Source organism: Mus pahari, chromosome 1 (genome assembly GCF_900095145.1).
Source record: "Mus pahari chromosome 1, PAHARI_EIJ_v1.1, whole genome shotgun sequence".
In the NCBI taxonomy this organism is placed as follows: domain Eukaryota; kingdom Metazoa; phylum Chordata; class Mammalia; order Rodentia; family Muridae; genus Mus; species Mus pahari.
The window spans coordinates 384,969-393,238 of NC_034590.1; the positions used below are offsets into that span (position 1 = coordinate 384,969).

General features: G+C 47.5%; 1 protein-coding gene across 1 annotated transcript in view; it reads left to right on the top strand.

Moving 5' to 3' along the window:
- The window catches only part of Blvrb (biliverdin reductase B), an 18,223-nt gene extending 10,330 nt beyond the window's left edge, over window positions 1-7,893 (top strand). The window contains exons 2-5 of the mRNA XM_021212684.2: window positions 2,793-2,957; window positions 3,100-3,189; window positions 5,723-5,851; window positions 7,629-7,893. Of these exons, the coding sequence (XP_021068343.1) occupies window positions 2,793-2,957; window positions 3,100-3,189; window positions 5,723-5,851; window positions 7,629-7,786 (542 nt within the window). The 3' untranslated portion in view covers window positions 7,787-7,893. The remainder of the gene's footprint in view (window positions 1-2,792; window positions 2,958-3,099; window positions 3,190-5,722; window positions 5,852-7,628) is intronic.
- The last annotated feature ends 377 nt before the right edge of the window (window positions 7,894-8,270 follow it).

Genomic DNA, 8,270 nt, shown 5'->3' on the forward strand with positions numbered 1-8,270 from the left:
TGGCCTCGAACTCAGAAATCCGCCTGCCTCTGCCTCCCGAGTGCTGGGATTAAAGGCGTGTGCCACCACCGCCCGGCGAGGCCTATCATTCTTCAGGAGCCACCCAACATGTCTTTTCCATTCTTGAGGCAGGGTCTCACTGGGACAGGTGGCTGGCCACTAAGTCCCTGGGATCCTCCTGATTGCCCCAGAGCACTGAGATTACCAGTGTGCACCACCACGTGCCTCTTCTTTTTAGGATCCGGGTGTTTACCGATCAGTTCCACTCCTTTCCCTTTTCTCTCCTGACTTGGCAGGGAACCTGGATGTAGAATCCCTGCTGGTGTAGCAAAGGCCTTTTCAGCAGCTCTGTCCTTTATGCTTGGCATATTGGTGTCTTTGACGCACCAAAAGTTTGCTCATTTGGGGTTTTTTGAAACAAGGTTTCACTATTTAGACCAGACTGGCCACAGACTCACTGAATTCCAGCTGCCGAGAGTAAAGGCACCAGCTGTTCACACACCCATGTGTTCATGCACCCACGTGGACATGCGAGGTTTTCAATTTTGATGAAGCCCCATCATTTGGTTTTGCTTTTTCTTTATGCTTCTGATGTCATAGCTAAGATCCCACCTTCTAACATGTGGCCATCAAGATGTGTTCTTATATTTTCTTCCAATAATTGATAGTCTTCTCTTATACTTATTTATATCTTTAACCATTTGGGTTAATTAAAAAAAAGACTTTTGACATTTTTATTGTGTCTATTGTGGCCATAGTGTGAGCCTAGAGGTGGGGAGAAAAGCCTGAGGGGTTGCTTCTCTCCCTCTGCCATATGGATCCCAGGGATCGAACTCAGATCGTCAGGCTTGGCAGCAATCACCTGTACTGGCTAAGCCACCTCACTGGCCCTTGGGTTACATTTTGTGTATTTTGTGAGGTAGGGATCCCACTTGAATCTTTTACATTCAGTGCCCTAGTAACATATTTTAAATATGGGTTTTGTTTTTATTTGAGACAAGGTCTCATGTCACATAATCATGTGTTCAAAGTTATCCTTGGCTACTTAATGAGTTTGAGGCTGACCTGGCTACATGAGACCGGAAAGGGGTGTGGGGAGAGAAGGAGACAGGGAGAGTTTTCTGAGGGGAGAAGAAAAGAGGGAAGGTAAGGGTGAGAAATGGAAAAGAATGGAAGGAAACAGAAACAAAACATGGAGATGCTGTTTTCAGTGTCGTCTTACCAATGTTATAAGCATAGGACCTAAAGGACCTAAAGAGATCAAAACCTTTGCCCAGATCACCACAAAGCTAGCTCTTGCTGTAGGGCTGGGATCCCAAACCTGGGTTGATTTAAGGGTTAAAGCAGAGAATATGTCCAAACTGTTTGGTATCTGGGATACAGTGTGGGTTAACTCTAGAAATGTTACTTACAACATTTATAGAACGTTATGAATGTGCAGTGTGGCAGGCCTGTAGTTGCAGCTACCCGGGACACTGAGACAGATGGTCCTTAAGTGTCAGACCAGCGTGGGCTACAGTCAGTTAAAGGCCAGTGTGAGCAAAAGATGGAGATCCAGCTTCAAAATGAAAATTGCAGTGATTGTGGATGTAGCCTCCCTAGCATGCATGAGGCCCTGGGCTCTATCAGGTTGAGATCACACACCTGTTATACTAGCACATGGGAGATGGAGACAGAACGAACAGGAGTCTGCGGCCAGCCTGGGGGGGTGAAGATATAGAACTTAGTGTGAAGGGCTCCCTACGTTCTGCTCCTGCTTCCTCCAAAGGTTATTTAGCAGCGGCAGCAACATTTTCATCATTGTATCAAAATGTAAAATCTCCCATCATCCATTTGTGAAATTAGCTATCCAGAAATGGAGACTCATCTATATTTTTGCTTTTTCTGTAATATCTTAAGACTAAAAGACAAATCCCTGTGACAGATACCAACAATGACTGCAAAGTTTTTAGTTATTTGATGACTTTTAATTGTTTGTCATCGATTTTTTTTTTCAAGTTAAGGGGTGGAACCCAAGGCCTCATTTATGCTAGACAAGCATGCTGGGGGATTCCAAGAAGAGGCTCTACCACTGAGCCACGCCCCCAGCCCCTCACTGGGGGATTCTAGGCAGGGGCTCTACCACTGAGCCACGCCCCCAGCCCCTCACTGGGGNCACTGAGCCACGCCCCCAGCCCCTCACTGGGGGATTCTAGGCAGGGGCTCTACCACTGAGCCACGCCCCCAGCCCCTCACTGGGGATTCTAGGCAGGGGCTCTGCCACTGAGTTTTCTTTGAGACAGAGTCTCACTAATTACCCAGAAGGTTCCATCCTCATACCTCCACCTTCTGAGTAGCTGAGTCACTGACCTTTGAAGCCACTAGGGTTTTTATCTTTAGTGAACACTAGGGATGCCCTGGGCTAAGGCGGGAACTAATCCCAGCTTCATTCAGTCTTTGAGAGTTTGGTTTCTCCCTTTCCTCCAGGACCACGGATGGGAGAATATAGAGCAGGTGCTATGCCAGGGGTCAGCCGTCTCCCTCCTGGACGGCAGGGAGGGGTAACCAGGGATAGTTACAGGGAGACTACATTCAGATAACTTGTGAGCCAGCATGAAGGCGTTGCCCTGTTTTAAGAGCTAGCTAGATATCAACTGTTAATTTGCCAGCTTGAGGCCCATTACCCGAGAATAAGGCTGGGAATGGAGAACCCTGGGAAGAAAATAGATTTAAGGGTTCACAACACTCTTTAGGGCCCTAAACAGTCGCCCTCCAACACGCTGACCCGCCTTTCTATTCCTCTTTGTCCACAGGTTATGAGGTGACAGTGCTGGTTCGAGACTCCAGCAGGCTGCCGTCAGAAGGGCCCCAGCCAGCCCATGTGGTGGTAGGAGATGTTCGGCAGGCGGCCGATGTGGACAAGACTGTGGCTGGGCAGGAAGCTGTCATCGTGCTACTGGGCACTGGCAACGACCTCAGTACTGAGCCCCCCCTTTGCCCTCGGCCCCTCCCTGCACCTCGGCCTCCAGCACCACCCCCGCCCCCAGCCCCACCCTTGCCACCCCTGCCACCGCCACCACCGCCCCCTGCCAGTGACAGCCACTCTCTGTCCTCTCTAAGGTCCCACTACAGTAATGTCCGAGGGCACCCGGAACATTGTGACAGCCATGAAGGCACATGGAGTGGACAAGGTCGTGGCCTGCACCTCGGGTGGGTGGTGGGGTCACGGAAATGGGGCTGAACTGAGAAGGGGGTGAATACTAAACAAGCAGCCCCAGCCCTCTGAATTATGGTATTAAAGCTACCCCAAGTTATCACACATTCACTGAGCACCAACTGTGAACATAGCGGTGTGCCCTGGATTCTGCAACCCACGTGGCTCACAGATAAAAGTGAGGTGACAAACAGATCCATGGTTGAACTGACATCGCAGATAAGCAGAGCCAAGATAGAGAAGGTACTACAGAAGTATCAGGGACAGTAGTGGACAAGCCTGGGAAGAAAGTGGTAGCCAAGAGGTGGGAGACACCTCACAGAGAAATGTGATGCAGCTCTGTTTGGTAAGCACCAACTCTCTGCTTTCCCCAGTTATATAGAGAGAAACTGACATTAAACTAAAGTTCCCGGGGGCCTGGGATGTGGCTCAGCAGTAGAGCACCTGGCTACAGCATCCTCAGTGAGGGGTTGGGGGCATGGCTCAGTGGTAGAGCCCCTGCCTAGAGTCCCCCAATGAGGGGCTGGGATATGGATCAGTGGTAGAACACCTTCTAGCATGTACAAAGTCCTAGATTCCATGCACAGGAATAAAGTAATCCTTCGTAATCTGGGAGGAGCTAATAATAGCAGTTAATGCTAACAGCATTTATTGAGCACTTACTGTGTTTCAGGTGCTCAGGAATGAAAACCACTTAATCCTCCCAACATAGTAGGAGAGAAGCAGAGCGTACTCTTATGAAACACTAGCTATTACCTGTTTTGGTTAGTTCAAAGCCACAGCACTAGAAATTTCCTAGTGACCCACATGCGTACTGCTGTATAATTGGTGGTGGTGGTGGTATGAGTGGTAATAGTGGTAATAGTAACAGTGCTGTGTGCATTGGTGTTTTGCCTGCATGTATGCCTTTGTGAGGGTATCAAATGTATGAGTTACAGTTACTGAGCCACCATGTGATTGCTGGGAATTGAACCCATGTCCTCTGGAAGAGCAGTCAGTGCTCTTAACCACTGAGCCATCTCTGCAGCCCTATTTTTTTTTATTTAAAATAATTTTATTTGGGGAGCTGGAGAGATGGCTCAGCAGTGAAGAGCACTGGCCATTCTTCCAAAGGTTCTGAGTTCAATTCCCAGCAACCACATGGTGGCTCACAACCATCTGTAATGTGATCTGATACTCTCTTCTGGTGTATATGCAGATACATGATTCAAATACATTAAATAAATAATTTTTAAAAAATTATTTTACGGGGCTGGAGAGATGGCTCAGCGGTTAAGAGCACTGACTGCTCTTCCAAAGGTCCTGAGTTCAATTCCCAGCAACCACATGGTGGCTCACAACCATCTGTAAATAGATCTGGCACCCTCTTCTGGAGTGTCTGAAGACAGCTACAGTGTACTTACATATAATAAATAAATCTTTTTTAAAAAATTTATTTTACTTGCATACGTATGAGTGCATTGCCTACACGTTAGACTAGTTGCCATATTTGTGCCTGGTGGCCACTATGGCTAAAAGATCCCCTGGAACTAGAATTATAGGAACTGTGAGCTACCCTGTGGGGGCTGGGATCAAACCCAGATCCTCTGTAAGAGCAGCAAGTGTTTGTTTGTTTGTTTTTAAGATTTATTTATTTATTTTATGTATGTGAGTACACTCTAGCTGTACAGATGGTTGTAAGCCTTCATGTGGTTGTGGTTGTTGGAAATTGAATTTTTAGGACCTCTGCTTGTTCCGGTTGGTTCCTCTCACCCAGGCCCAAAGATTTTTTTATTATTATACATAAGTACACACCATAGCTGACTTCAGACACACCTTAAGACGAGGTCAGATCTCCTTACGGATGGTTGTGAGCCACCACGTGGCGGCTGGTATTTGAACTCGGGACCTTCGGAAGGGCAGTCAGTATTCTGAGCCATCTTGCCAGCCCGCAGCAAGTGTTCTTAATCGCTAAGTCAGACACCTTTACTGTACCTCTAAGATTCTCAGTTGTTACTGGAGCAGTGGCTCTGTCAGAACTTGGCTGACAAAGAGCTTACAGTGCAATCATAAAGCCTGAATTGAGATCCGCAGCACCCTTGTTAAAAGCCAAGTATGGTGTTATTCCTGTAACCCTTAGCTCTAAGGAGGTAGAAGCAGGAAGATGCCTGGGACTCGCCAGTCAAGAGTCTATAGCTAAATTGCTGAACTCCAGATTCAGAGAGAGCCTCTGTCTCAAAAAATATAAAGGAGAGCCCTTGAAGGAGCCCGGCATCGACTTGAGTTGTCACACATGGTGCATGCAAGGGCACACATACCACACATACCAATTTTTAAATGTGCTGTAAGTGTGCAGGGGGTGTGCATATGGAGGTCAGAGGACAACTTGGTAGGAGTCAGATGTCTTCTGATAACAAAGTCAGGTTGTCAGCCTTGGTGGCATGGCTCCTCTTGCTGTGACCTGCGTTCTGGCAGCTGACAGGCAACAGTAAGCCACCTAATGATTCTGCTCAGCCCAGACTAACTCTGCCCTGTGTCTATCCCCACCAGCCTTCCTACTGTGGGACCCGACCAAGGTGCCCCCACGCCTGCAGGACGTGACCAATGACCACATCCGGATGCATAAGATTCTGCAGGAGTCAGGACTGAAATACGTGGCAGTGATGCCCCCACACATAGGTGAGTGGGTGGGGCGGGGTGGGTGTGGCCATGCCACCACCAGCATGCTCTCTCAGGCTGACCTTGAACATCTAGTGTAGCTGGGGATGACTGTGAACTTCCAGTCCCCCAGACCCCACCTCCCAATTCTAGAATTACAAATGTTCAGCACTGTGCCTGGTTTGGTTTCATGTGTTTGGCTGTGTTTTATTGTTGTTTTCATTTTATTTTTATTTTATGTGTGTAGTGTTTTGCATCCATTTTGTCTATGCACCAAGTACGTGCAGTGCCTAAGGAGGGAAGAAAAGGGCTTGGATGCCCTGGAGCTGAAGTCACAGGTTGCCAATCCCTATGTGGGTACTGGGAATCGAACCCGTGTACTCTGGAAGAACATGCTCTTAACTACTGAACCATCTCTCCAGTCCCATGCTGGGTTTGTTTGATCTCGTTAGTGTTCTGTAGCAAACAAATCACCTAGAATGAATGCGGATATTAAAAAATCACCATCACTTTTTTTCGTTCTTTTAAGATTCATTCTTAGCCGGCTTGTGGTGACACACGCTTTTAATCCCAGCAATTAGGAGGCAGAGGCAGGTGGATCTCTGTGAATTCATGGCTAGCCTGGTCTACAGACAGAGTTCTAGGATAGCCAGGGCTACACAGAGAAACCCTGCCTCCATTTTTTTTTTAAATACATGTATATGTGTGGGCATGTGCACGTTAGTGCAGTAGTCCACAGTGGTGAGATGTGTTGGCTCCCTTTGTCCCTAGAGCACCGGTCTTTATCCTTACTAATGTGATGACCCTTTGATACATTGCCTATGTGTGGTGATTCTCAACCATAAAGTTATTTTATTGCTACTTCATAACTGTGACTTTGCTAGTGATGAATCAGTCGTAAGTAATTTTTGAAGATAGAAGTTGGTCAAAGGGATTGAGACCCACAGGTTGAGAACCACTACCTTAGAGATACAGGCAGTCATGGGATGCCTGATGTGGGTGCTGGGACCCACACTGATTCTTCTGAAGGACTAGTAAGTGCTTTTTAGCACTGAGCCATCAATCCAGCCCTAAAAACACCCTCATTTATTATCCCTGTTTCCCGATACCGGAAGTTGGTGAGACTCAAAAAAGGTAGCTCTCGCATGGGGGTTTCTTTTTCTTTTTCTTTCTTCTTTTTTTTTTTTTTTTTAGATTTATTTATTTATTTTATGTATATGAGTACATCATTGCTTTCTTCAGACACAAGAGAAGAGGGCATCAGATCCCATTACAGATGGTTGTGAGCCACCATGTGGTTGTTGGGAATTGAATTCAGGACCTCTGGAAGAGCAATCAGTGCTCTTAACTGCTGAGCCATCTCTCCAGCCCTGCATGGGGGTTTCTTGCCTTGTGCATCTGGAAGGTGGCAAAGCATAGTGATACGGTATCTAGAGGAAGATGCAGCCAAACTACTAGAACATCTAAAGATGGCCTCCCCGTGTGTCCAGCGCTTCCTCACATTAGTACAGCTGAGCTGGCAGGGAAAAGAGGCTCAAGAGATGCCAGACATTGTGGTACATACCTGTCGTCCCAGACCATGCCATTGAGGCCAGCCTGGGTGACAAAGCAAGCCTTGGTCTCAAACACAAGTTATTTGATGAGTTGGTATGGGAAGCCTCCACCCCCACTCACTCCCATCATCACCACCACACACACAAAACATGCATCATATATAAAACTTAAAAAGTTTTAAAGAAGGGAACGAAAACCAGAAAGGATGGCCAGTTCATTCATTCCCAGTGTCTTTCTCTCACAGGGGACCAACCACTAACTGGGGCCTACACAGTGACCCTGGATGGACGAGGGCCCTCAAGGGTCATATCCAAGCATGACCTGGGCCACTTCATGCTACGGTGCCTCACCACCAATGAGTATGATGGACACACCACCTACCCCTCCCACCAGTATGACTAGCACCCTGGCCCTGGTGGGGAGGGTCACCACCTCCTGAGGAATGACACATACAGGGTTCAATAAATTTTTAGCCAAGAGCTTCAACTTCTTTCAGGAATCCTAACCCTAATTTTCCTTTGTCTGTGATTTTTTTGGTCAGGGTCTTACACGTGCTGGGTGAACCCACACAGAGCTGTATTTTCACTCCTCCTACTGGTAGGTTTTAGACAGCTCAGACAGGGGGATGGAAGTTAGAAGGGATCTGAGCTGCTGAGTGAGGTCAAGGCCAGTCTTGAATGCACTGAGATGCAGCCTCAAAGAAAACAAGAAAGGGGGACTGCAGACATGTCTCAGCCTTTGAGACACTTCTGTGCTTCCAAAGGCTCCACGGGGGCTCAAACTTCAGTCCCAGGGGATCCAAAGTCTTCCATGTGCACCAGACGGTGGTCAAGTAGTGCAGACATAAACATGGGCAAAACACTGACACACACACACACACACACAC